The 12,531-nt window shown below is 40.2% G+C and overlaps 1 protein-coding gene across 2 annotated transcripts; it reads left to right on the top strand.

Moving 5' to 3' along the window:
- Positions 1 to 994: 994 nt before the first annotated feature.
- Positions 995 to 11,243, top strand: LOC121398199. 2 transcript variants are annotated; one of them, XM_041577046.1, is made up of 5 exons: positions 996 to 1,160; positions 3,251 to 3,367; positions 4,927 to 5,014; positions 7,779 to 8,149; positions 10,921 to 11,243. In XM_041577046.1, the coding sequence occupies exons 1-4, from the start codon at positions 1,112 to 1,114 to the stop codon at positions 8,146 to 8,148; spliced, it is 624 nt and encodes a 207-aa protein (XP_041432980.1). In that variant the 5' UTR covers positions 996 to 1,111; the 3' UTR covers position 8,149; positions 10,921 to 11,243. The 2 variants fall into 2 exon arrangements, with proteins under 2 accessions (XP_041432981.1, XP_041432980.1); XM_041577047.1 differs by lacking the exon at positions 10,921 to 11,243 and having other exon boundaries at positions 995 to 1,160; positions 7,779 to 8,303.
- The last annotated feature ends 1,288 nt before the right edge of the window (positions 11,244 to 12,531 follow it).

The raw sequence follows: 12,531 nt of genomic DNA, 5'->3' as shown, positions 1-12,531 counted from the left end.
AATCGTTCGATCGAACGAATTGCGCTAAATCTTTTGACTTCGATATTCGAGGTCGAAGGATTTAACTTCGAGGGTCGAATATCGAGGGTTAATTAACCCTCGATATTTGACCAATAGTAAATGTGTCCCATAATATGCAGGCAGTGGGCTTTATTTACAAAATGTAAATTTCCAAATTCATAGGCACAATTTTCATTTTAGGGTCTATATGTCTATATATGAAACATACTTAGCTAAATCTCTGCATATTGAAAATTAAACTGTTCAAAAGACCCCTGTCATGCAACAAACTTCAGAAATGTCATAAAACTGCTCATTTTCGCAAATCTTCGCAGTTTGGACGAATTATTTACCCATATTGGATTAGTCAGAATGTGACATTTCCAAAAATATATGGTTCTCTAGAGTAAGCATAGAGATAGAATGATAATGCACATTATATCTTATTGTCTCTAAAGGCCTTGGGAAAACCTATGTACAGTGGGCATCAATTTGTTCTGTAGACCCCTGCCACTCATATTTTGGATGCTGTATCTCGGTGCCTAAAGTCATGTGGGAGATATGATGCTGCAAAGTGGAAACATTGAGCTGATTATGCCTGTTTTCTGCACCCTGTCTTGCACATAGGAAATGACCCCTTCTGTGCACCGATCCATTACAGAGGGTTGCTGAATCTGTTAGTCTATTACAGTCCATATTGTAAGATGTGTATGACAGAACTCTATCATGTGATGGCTAAGCACAGAGTACAGTAACAGAGCATCCAACAGAGAAAACACAGATGCCAGGTGATCAAGGTAAATTAGACAGAGTCAACAAGGATTAAAAATATTATTATGGGAAACCATAGGAGCCCTTGGGTCTAAACAAAATATTTTCTTTCACACAAACTTTAAATTTGATTTACAACTTTCTGGGAATGGATTTATATTCATAACAATAAACAGACAGCTGTAGGCTAAATGCTGGTTTGGGAAGATTTCTTTTCATGATTACTTTGAGCTTGGAGTGGAAGGGCAAGTATTTCAAGTGGGTTGGGGGCAGCCAGGTATAAAGTAAAGGTAAGAGTGAGAAGTTTCATCCCAGGAATCCTGAGAGATAAAAGAAGAAGATGAAAGCCATTGTACTGAGCACCGTGTTCGCTGCCTTCCTATTTCTAGGTAAGTGACTCACACACCGAAGTGGGCAAAGACATTATTGAAGGACTTCAATAATGCGGGAGGCTGAAATCCTCTATTATTTTTCCTTTTTTTTTCAAAATAGATATGATAAAGGTAGTGAGTGGGTAGATATAAGTAGAAACAATCACATCTATCATTTTCCTTTCAGGGATAAAAGATGGAGCAGCTGGTTAGTTTAAACATCTAAAAAATGCTGTACTTAGTCCTCAATCCACTGTTTAGCCCAGTGATCCCCAACCAGTAGCTCGTGAGCAACATGTTGCTCTCCAACCCCTTGGATATTGCTCCCAGTGGCCTCAAAGCAGGAGCTTATTTTTGAATTCCAGGCGTGGAGGCAAGTTTTGGTTGTATAAAAAACAGGTGCACTGCCAAACAGAGCCTCAATGTAGGTTTACAATCCACATAGGAGCTACCAAATGGCCAATCACAGCCCTTATTTGGCACCCCAAGAACATTTTTCATGCTTGTGTTAGTCCTCAACTCCTTTTACTTCTGAATGTTGCTAACGGGTTCAAATGGTTGGGTATCTCTGTTAGCCCATCTTGCTCTTCATATCCCAACCACCTACTTCTCTCAACTGCTTTGCCCACCTTGCACCATTTCTGGAAGGATAAAATCCCTCAATGTTTTACACCATTATCCTGTCCCCATACATTCCTTCCATCAGACTGAACCAATTGTAAGGCATACAACCTACCATACCCCCTGCCATACAGTTCACCCCCTACTGCACTGGTCATATCACCATTACATCGAGCTTTTCTATACATTATTTTGATGAGTGTATGTCTTTAATACACATCTAAGTTGTAGAATTTAGTTAACACTAAGGCTACACGTGCACTGATTGGGTGGGACATGACAAGGCTAACTAAAGTATAGTAAATCATAAATGTAGAACAATTGATTTGGTTAGGTGTATACAATATACAAAACAGAGGTTCTTAGTTACAAGTTTAGAATTAAGTGACCAGGTCCAAATACAACGTCAAGGCCAATATGGCTGTCCTAACTTTTTAGCTCTGGTCATAGTTCTCTTGGCCGGGACTTCCCTGCTTCATTAGGAATAGCTTCTCCTGACCACAGCATTGGTATCATAGACTGAGCCTTTCCCATGGTTCATTTTATTGGAGAGAGAGATCTCCAAGACCAGCCCTTATTATTAAAGACATCAGACCATAAATAAAGGGAAGGGTTTCGAGGTGCCACAACCATGTGAAAGTCTTTCCGCAGAAGATCTCTGCTAAAATACACAAATTAAAAGCAGGTGTGAGTGCCAGCTCTATGTCTAACTGAAGAAATATATAATGAAAACATGACTGCTCTGCCCAAAACTGAATTAAAGGGGTTGTTCACCTTTCAAACACTTTTTTCAATTCAGTTGTTTTTAGATTGTTCCCCAGAAATAAAGACTTTATTCAATTACTTTCCTTTTTTAATTTTTTTACTGTTTTTCCAAAATCTAAGTTTAAAGTTGAATGTTTGTGTCTCTGGTGTTTGAGTCTGGCAGCTCAGTAATTCAGGCGCAGACTCTAAATTGTTACAATTTTGCAACATTGAGTTGATACAATTAGTTGTTAGATTTCTCAGCAGCATCTCTAGAGTATTAGTAACTATTGTATCAATTCTAACAGCTGCCTGTAATGAAATTTAATAAGGAATATATCAACTAAATGTATCAATTTAGAACAGTTTACAGGGTCGGCGACCCCCCTCCCAGAGCTGCTTCAAAAGCTGAAAAATGACAATTTACACTTCAATATTAGAAAAACAGTCACACATAGAAAATGTAAAGTCAACTGGAAAAAGTCATCATTTCTGGTGATCTATCTGAAAACAACTAGTTGTTTGAAGGCGAGCCATCCCTTTAAGGACTCTGAACTTGGGTTTTGCCTTAGTTACTTCAGCTGGTGGACAAATATTTAAAGTTTATGTTGCCATATTGCTTGATCTACTTTTACCTGCTATGGGACTCTCTGTTGTGTGTGGCCCTGGGTTGTCAAACCTATTAGTACTCCCTAGAGAACATTCTGACTGTGCACTTGTCCTTTTACATTTGTTGCACACAGAACTACAGTGTTACGCGTGTCCTCCAAATGAATGTGATGGTCAAGCTCTAACAACATGTGACGCTAAGCAGGACACCTGTGAGGTCATCTATGAACGTACACCTGAAAATCCTAGAGGTGAATGTTCCCATCGCTTATTTCCTAGGGGACTGCGTTAACATTACGTATGCTGTAAATACTAAGTTGTAAAGAAGTTAAGTAAGGAGGGTTTGGGCAGGTTTTGATAACATGTAAATGTTGCCTTGAGGGTTGGAGCAGATGGTAGACTGCAATAGAAAAACACTGTAGATCTTCTCCTTAGCCCATACGTCTGTGATATCACAATGGGGTAGATAAATTACAGATTACAGAAAAGAGTTAGCAATAAACTACTACAGTATATTTCAATGGCACCTCCTATATAAGAACCACATAAAGATTATATATACTGTATTAGCTATTAGCATTAAAGGAGTGGTACACATCAAAGTTAACTTTTAGTACGTCATAGAAGTCTCAGTTCTAAGCTACTTTTCATACTGTCATACTCTGCCTGTCTATGCTCCCTGTGTGTCATACTCTGCCTGTCCTATGCTCCCTGTTTGTCATACTCTGCCTGTCCTATGCTCCCTGTGTGTCATACTCTGCCTGTCCTATGCTCCCTGTGTGTGCCATACTCTGCCTGTCCTATGCTCCCTGTGTGTCATACTCTGCCTGTCCTATGCTCCCTGTTTGTCATACTCTGCCTGTCCTATGCTCCCTGTGTGTGCCATACTCTGCCTGTCCTATGCTCCCTGTGTGTCATACTCTGCCTGTCCTATGCTCCCTGTGTGTCATACTCTGCCTGTCCTATGCTCCCTGTGTGTCATACTCTGCCTGCCCTATGCTCCCTGTGTGTGCCATACTCTGCCTGTCCTATGCTCCCTGTGTGTCATACTCTGCCTGTCCTATGCTCCCTGTTTGTCATACTCTGCCTGTCCTATGCTCCCTGTGTGTGTCATACTCTGCCTGTCCTATGCTCCCTGTTTGTCATACTCTGCCTGTCCTATGCTCCCTGTTTGTCATACTCTGCCTGCCCTATGCTCCCTGTGTGTGTCATACTCTGCCTGTCCTATGCTCCCTGTTTGTCATACTCTGCCTGTCCTATGCTCCCTGTGTGTCATACTCTGCCTGTCCTATGCTCCCTGTGTGTCATACTCTGCCTGTCCTATGCTCCCTGTGTGTCATACTCTGCCTGTCCTATGCTCCCTGTGTGTCATACTCTGCCTGTCCTATGCTTCCTGTGTGTCATACTCTGCCTGGCTTTGCCGGCTTTGAAGGCTCCCAAACATCGGCCAGTGTTTACTGCTGAATCGTCGGATACAAGTTGAATTCTATTATTTCTACCTGTATATCTGATGATTCAGCTCTGATGGGGTTATGCAATAAAAAGCACAAAGTTTGCCGAGGAGCAGGTAGAATTTACGGTCACAAGTTTAAAAGCAAACATCTCATTGGTTGCTATGGGTTACTGCTCATGGGCAAACTTAGTGCCTGTAATTACATATGGGAGCTGATGTTCTAAATGAATAATCTTTGGTTGCAGGAAAAATAGTAATTGTTATGTCTGTGGCCACCTTTATGCCCTTGAGCATAAATGTTACTACTTTACTAGGACTCAATACATCTAATAAATGTCTTACATTTTTTATCTATAGCTTTTTTGAAAAAGTGTGGCTATGAAGCTCATTGTAAGGAACATCAGAAGAACTTTGAAGGCACAGTGACCTGCTGCAAGGAGACCAGGTGCAACATTTCTGGGAGCTATAATGCAATGCTTGGGAAATGAGGAGGCAAAAGGGAAATGAAGAGGAGATGATGACTGGGGAGTAGAGTATGGAGTATGTTTGGGATAGATGGATCTTAAAGAAAAGATTGAACTGTGTGTTTAAAACTAAATTTGGCAGATATGCTATTTAATAAAGCAGCTGCTACAATACATTTGGAGGTGTGTGTATATAAGGTGAGTTATGTTCCCATGAGGAGATACTGGATTGGTAGGCTATTGGCAGAAATTATCTTGGCGACTCACTGAAACATTATTGCCTCCTCTCACACCCCAGCTGATTCTTGTCTCCACTTCCATTAGGCCTTTTATGGGCTTCATTTATATTTATATTTACTACAGTCTTCCTTCTTTATAATGGTTGCACCTTCTGGCACATAACAAGGGCAGAACAATTACATGGAGAAATAGTGATACAGCCCTCCCGCACATGAAATCACAATTTTATAGAGTTTCTTGGCATGTAGCTGAACATATACAGATCTAACTGTTTATTCACTAAGGCCTTCCAAGTTAAGGGTCGCTAAAGTCGGGCACCTCCGTGTCATTGCAAGTAGTTAAGATATACATGGGGAGGCACATTTATCAAGGGTCAAATTTTTAGTAAAACTCCCATAAACTCGAAATTGGACCAATTCGAAATGTATTAATAAAATCAAATTTTCTCAGCTCGGACAAATTGAATTGACCTCGAAAACTCGAATAAAATTTGAATTAGGAAAACGCTAATTGAATTTAAAAAAAACGTGATTCAAGTTTTTTTCTCCGAAAATAACTTGAATGTCAGGAAGGCTGCAAACATCACCAAAATAATCCCTATTGACTTATACAGCAATTTGGCAGGTTTAAGGCGGCGAATAGTCGAATTTGAGTTCTTAAAGGGCCAGAGTATGATAAATCCTGAAATTCAAATTAAAACTCTAATCGAGTTTGGATAATTCACAATTCAAGTTTGTGAGTTTTGACCAAAAATTTTTAAAAATTCATACATGTAATTCATACAGGTCCTCTGTAAAGAGGAAATATAGATCCCAGTCTTCAACATCACAGTCAGGACCATTGAGGCTTAGGTTTCTTTTGACTTTTGTCAGACCTTTGGCCAGGACTTCTCACAGTTTTGGCTGAAGGCATGAGATGGTTCCTATGCCAGCATTCAACAGAGCCCTGGGTAGTTGAGAACATATTAAATATGGTTGGGACCCCCCCATCTAGCAGCCAGTTTGTGTTTGCCTGGATTCACCAGATTTATCAAAAGGACACAATCCCCTGGTTGCAGGTCATGAATCTTTACCTTTTGATCACACTGAACCTTATTTTGCATATTCTTTTTGTCATCTGCCTCCTGGACTCTTTCATATGCCCTCTGCAAGTCTCTCTTCAATCGATCTACATAACTACTGTGGGATTCAACTGGCGTGTGGTGAGCAGTGACACCAAATGTGGTGTCAATAGGTAACCTGGCTTCCCTCCCAAACATTAGATAATATGGGGAGTATCCAGTAGCATCATTCTTAGTACTGTTGTAGGTGTGCACAACTATTGTGATATGACTCCAATGTATTTTCTTCTCTTTTGGCAGAGTCCCAAGCATCAGTGGCATAACTAGACCCCTTAGGGCCCTGGTACGGAAATTGACAACTGGGCCCCCTTAACCCCTGCCGCCCCCCACCCTCATGCATTGGGCTGGAACACAGCATTACTGACCTAATGTCATATTTCTTATGCAGTTTTCCCCCGCCTCTTGGCTGGATCCTGGAACCCCATTGGGCAGAATAGCCACGTTGGAACGTTGCTCCCTGGTTTCTCTACAACAGCCAGAGAGGGGGAACAGGGCAGGGCCTGCCAAAACCAGAACTGTTTGCGCAGAAAAGTGTGCGCCGGGGGTTACATCTCTTTGTCAGTTTGTCACATTGCACTGATTGCAGACAATTGGTCACGTTTATATTATAAAATCATTTTGCTCTGATTTAATGGGAAATTATACCCTACTGCTATCCACTCTTTCTGGCAACAACGTAGGGCTTAAAGGGATACTGACATTTTTCACATCAGTTAATAGTGCTGCTCCAGCAGAATTCACCATTTTTTTAATTTAATTTTGAAATCGGACATGGGGCTGTTTCCCAGCTGCCCCCAGTCATGTCACATGTGCTCTGATAAACTTCAGTCACTCTTTACTGCTCTAGTGATATCACCCCCTTCCTCCCTCCCTCAGTAGCCAAACAAAAGAACAATGGGAAGGTAATCAGATAACAGCTCCATAACACAAGATAACAACTGCCTGGTAGATCTAAGAACAACACTCAATGGAATAATCCAGGTCCCACTGAGACACATTCAGTTACATTGAGTAGGAGAAACAGCAGCCTGCCAGAAAGCAGTTCCATCCTAAAGTGCAGGCTCTTTCTGAAAGCACATGACCAGGCAAAATGACCTGAGATGCACCTACACACCAATATTACAACTAAAAAATACACTTGCTGGTTCAGGAATGAAATTTTATATTGTAGAGTCAATTATTCGCGGTGTAAACAGTATAATTTAGAAATAAAAACAACACCATAAAAATAGTGACAGAATCCCTTTAAGGGAATGTAACAGGGTACCTTGGAAGATGCATGTAGATATAATGGAATTGAAGAATATCTATTCTATGCTTTGTCTCACATTGTCACACAGTCCTTTACTACTTCCCCTTTATCTGTATACTCATTAATTACACAGGGATTACACATCTGGAATCGTGTATAGCTGGCAAGGCGGCTCTCCAAGGCAGCAAACGCGTTCTAACAACTTTGGCCTGCCGAGACACCGTCCAGAAGCCGGCGCTCCCCTGCCGCTCTACACACGGCGAACCCCGCCTCCCCCTCGGAGCACTGACAGCGACTCAGACGAGCGGTTCAGCTCTGAGTCTGAACGTGGCACTCACGGTTACAGAGGATCGCCGAAGCCTTTTTTAGGCGAACAGAGGAAGCAGAACCGGAGAGAACCGGACTGGCGAGGAACAAGAGGAGCTCACGCGGAATTGGTCGCAGGCGGATACTTACCCAACGCAGACCGGTACAGAGGCAGTTCTACCAGTCCTACTGAATGAGGTAACGAACCTGGTTATTAACCTTACGGATTATACCTTAACTGCCACTGAACTTTCTATTTTGAACAAGGGACTAGGGTTTATACCCACACACAATACTGACAATACTGACGTTTGGTTGGAAAATTGACTTCTACAAATTTGTAAGACGCTTAAAGGAGAAGGAAAGCTACGGAGGCATTTTATTGCCAATAGATTAGCTGCAATAGTGCAAGCTAGAATGCTATATTTATTCTGTAGAATATTTTACCATACCTGAGTAAAAAGCTCTAGAAACTCTCTGTTTGTTTAGGATAGGAGCTGCAGTATTAACATGGTGTGACATCACTTCCTGCCTGAGTCTCTCTCTGCTCTGGGCTCAGATTACAGTAGAGAAGGGAGGGGTGGGGGAAGAGGAGCAAACTGAGCATGCTCTTGCCCAGGGCAATGAGGTTTAAGCTGAAGGCAGGAAGTCTGATACAGAAGCCCATGAGTACACAATAGAAGGAAAGAAATGCTGTGTTTCTTTTGACAGGGGACTCAGAGCAGCATTACTTTGGGGGTTTACTGGTATATTTAGATGGACCTTTCTGATAAGGCTTACTTAGTTTTAACCTTTCCTTCTCCTTTAAAGCTAAAAATGTGTTTTATGCATAAAGATTGTGATCCCCCTAGGGAAATGGCCCATAAGAGTGAAACACAAAAGTAATTTCTTACCTGACATAACCTCACAAAATCTTGAGATATTTGAGAATGTAGTTTTACATGAGGTGGGAAACCTGTGGGGAAAAAAAGAGTAAGAAAATGTTTGGCATTAAGTACAACATAAATAAAGCTGAAAGAGACGCACTTAGAAAACTTGAATCGAACACACAAATAATTATCAAAAAAGCAGATAAAGGGGGAAATATAGAAGTAATGAATAAGACGGATTATATTGAAGAAGCATTGAGACTACTTAATACCCCTGGTCATTACATTCAAATTAATCATGACCCCACATGGGAAATTAGAAAGTGTGTTGATGATACAGTGCTAGGGGCCCTTGAATCTGGTTTGATTAATGGGCAAACAAAAAACTTTTTGATCACCACACATCCACGTATCCCCGTTTTCTACATACTTCCCAAGGTACACAAAAAGCTTGAGAAACCACCAGGACGCCCAATAGTATCAGGAATGGGATCAGTGCTTCGATCACTGTCGCAATATGTAGACACTTTTCTCCAGAGCATAGTGGAAAAAATACCACAGTGCTTAAAAGACACTACTGATTTTTTGAATCGCCTAGAGACATTGGGTATGATCAATCCTGAATGGATACTTTGCAGCATAGATGTACAATCCCTGTATACCTCAATCCCCTATGAAGAGGGAATGTATTGTGCTGAACAAATGCTACTGGCAGAGAAGCTTTCCCACCATCAGGTTTATTCCTTTTGGAACTAATGTCCTTAGTATTGAGAAAAAACTATTTTAGGTTTGACGAGACCTATTACTTGCAGACCCAAGGCACAGCCATGGGAAGTAACCCAGCTCCAAGTTATGCAAACATTTTTATGTGCATACTGGAAAAACGGTTGATTTTGGAGAACACGAAATATAATGACCACATTGTGTGCTATTATAGATTTGTGGACGATGTTTTCATAATTTGGAATTCCAGTGAAACACACTGACTTGAGTTCCTGAAATACCTTAATGAACAACATCCTACAGTCAAATTCACAGCGGAGTATAGCAAGGACAACATACACTATCTGGATGTAAACGTGAGCAACGTACAAGGGAAAATCATGACAGAATTGTATAATAAACCATTGGAGAGGAACAATATACTTAGGCCAGAAGGCTTTCATGCCCCCAACACAATAAAAGGCATACCAAAAGGACAGTTTTTGCGTATCAGGCGAATAGCCTCTGATGACCAAAAATATGTGGAAGCCTCCAATAAACTGATCAAAAAATTCACCGAAAGAGGTTATGATCATGAAAGATTGTGTACAACAAGAGATGAAGTGCTAGCACTATCTAGGTCAACACTGTTACAAGAAAAGAAAATACCTAATAGGGACAAAAGGATCCCATTTGTGACAGAGTATGGGGCGCTGAGCAAACAAATTGAGGGCATTGTAAAAAAACATTGGTCGCTTTTGAGTAAAGACCATAAGTTTGGGAGATTGTTTCGTGACAACCACTTTTTTCTTATAAAAGAGGGAGAAACATCTCTAACCATCTGGTTAAAGCTGACATTTGTGTAAAAAAACGGAATACAAGGTTCCTGAGCACCCAAAAAACGGCACTTTCCCTTGCCTTAATTGTAGTTGCTGCAACTCCATAATAAAAGGGGACTATATCACCCATCCACATAATGGTAACAAAATTCCCATAAAACAATATTCTGCCTGTAATACTGATTGGGTTATATATGCACTAAAATGCCCCTGTGGTATGGTTTACGTGGGACAAACCTCCCGAAATCTAAAAATACGGATAGGTGAGCACAAAACATTTTTTTGAAGCTAAACATAATGCAGAAAGCCTTAGGTGGATGGTCCTTGAACAAATTGATCGCCCCCTAAGAGGAGGGGATAGAAAGAAAACACTGCTACAATGTGAGGCTAGATGGATGGAAAGATTAAATTGTATTGAAGATTTCGGGATTAATGAAGCTTGGAGTCTTAAATGTTTTCTGTGAAAATGTTTCTTGTGAAATTGTTGAAAATGCTGCAGAGAAAAATGGCTTTGCTTTAAATTTGTAAACTTCTAACTGAATATATGTATTTTTTGCAGTTGTCTCGAACAAGAGGGCACGGACACAATGGACATTATAACTAAATTACTATGGTGAGGATAACTTATTGTTATTTAAAAGCTTTTGAAACATAATTGTAACTCGTTAAACTACTGGAATTGCTATTGGTGTTACAAATGAATAGATGGAAACATAGTATTCATATGTTGGAAATATACTGTTGTATAGCTGTCTACTGGCCACAAGATGGAGCTGTAGATGCACGTGGGGTTTATGGGTAATGGGGGGCTTAAAAGCTGTTTTTTCTGACACTGTTTGTAACATGCACCAGAGGAAGGGCCAGATGGGTCCGAAACATGTAGTGCGATAATAAAACTACACACTTGCAAAGACTCTCCAGACTTTCTTGTTCTTTTAAAAAATACACTTGCTGGTTCAGGAATGAAATTTTATATTGTAGAGTGAATTATTTGCAGTGTAAACAGTGTCATTTAGAAATAAAAACGACACCATAAAATCATATAGATATATATATATATATATATAATGGAAACCCATTATTCAGAAAGAAAATTACGGAAGGGCCGTCTCCCATAGACTGCATTTTATCCAAATAATCCAAACTTTTAAAATGTATTTTCCTTTTTCTCTGAAATAATAAAACAGTACCTTGAACTTGATCCCAACTAAGATATAATTAATCCTTATTGGAAGCAAAATCAGCCTATTTTGTTTATTTAATGTTTACATGATTTTCTAGTGGAAAAATGGGAAAATATATATATATAGACTGCTGGGAGCCGGCACAACTCGTATAGTGGTGAATGGTGCCAGGGTGCATATAGCCAAAAATAAATGTAAGCTTTGAGAAAGGCTAGAGTGCTAGCCGAAACATTAGTCATATTTTGTTCAATAAACACTTCGATTTCTTTCATATGTGCGAGCCCTCATTCAATCTTATATATATATATATATATATATATATATATATATATATATATATATATATATATATATATTTTTTTTTTTTTTTTTTTAATATCAAATATAGGATATAGGATATGCTCTATTGGAGGGCCAATAATGGAAGCCATTGTTGACCACTCCCTGTTTTTAAACCACCCCCACTTTAAACCACACCCATGTTACCACAAGCTCATATCCAAATTAATTGTGGTAGCACACCCAAAAACCAAATGGTTGGTGCTCACTGCAGGGATATCACTTATCACTCATATGTGAAAAAAGTTGTCATTAAGACATACCCTTAAATCCTTATGCCTCCTCCTCCCCAGTGGATAACACAGCACCCCCATCACATGATTAAACACCTTAGGGGCCCCTGACAATAATTTATTTTCAAATGCTAACAAACCCCCAGAACAAATACCAGGCTTATGTTCCACAGGGAAGGGCACACACAGGCAGAGTATGTCACACACAGGCAGAGTATGTCACACACAGGCAGAGTATGTCACACACAGGCAGAGTATGTCACACACAGGCAGAGTATGTCACACACAGGCAGAGTATTTCACACACAGGCAGAGTATTTCACACACAGGCAGAGTATGTCACACACAGGCAGAGTATGTCACACACAGGCAGAGTATTTCACACACAGGCAGAGTATGTCAAACACAGGCAGA

The sequence above is a fragment of the Xenopus laevis genome, chromosome 9_10L (genome assembly GCF_017654675.1).
Source record: "Xenopus laevis strain J_2021 chromosome 9_10L, Xenopus_laevis_v10.1, whole genome shotgun sequence".
Lineage (NCBI taxonomy): Eukaryota > Metazoa > Chordata > Amphibia > Anura > Pipidae > Xenopus > Xenopus laevis.
The sequence above is the reverse complement of the archived record's forward strand: the minus strand, read 5'-3'. Positions and strand labels throughout refer to the sequence as shown.

Coding starts and splice junctions, on each gene's coding strand:
- LOC121398199 (XM_041577046.1), top strand. CDS start 1,112: ATGAAAGCCATTGTACTGAGCACCGTGTTCGCTGCCTTCCTATTTCTA. Junction 1,161..3,250: donor CGCTGCCTTCCTATTTCTAG/GTAAGTGACTCA, acceptor TGTTGCACACAG/AACTACAGTGTTACGCGTGT. Junction 5,015..7,778: donor ACCTGCTGCAAGGAGACCAG/GTGCAACATTTC, acceptor TTAATTACACAG/GGATTACACATCTGGAATCG.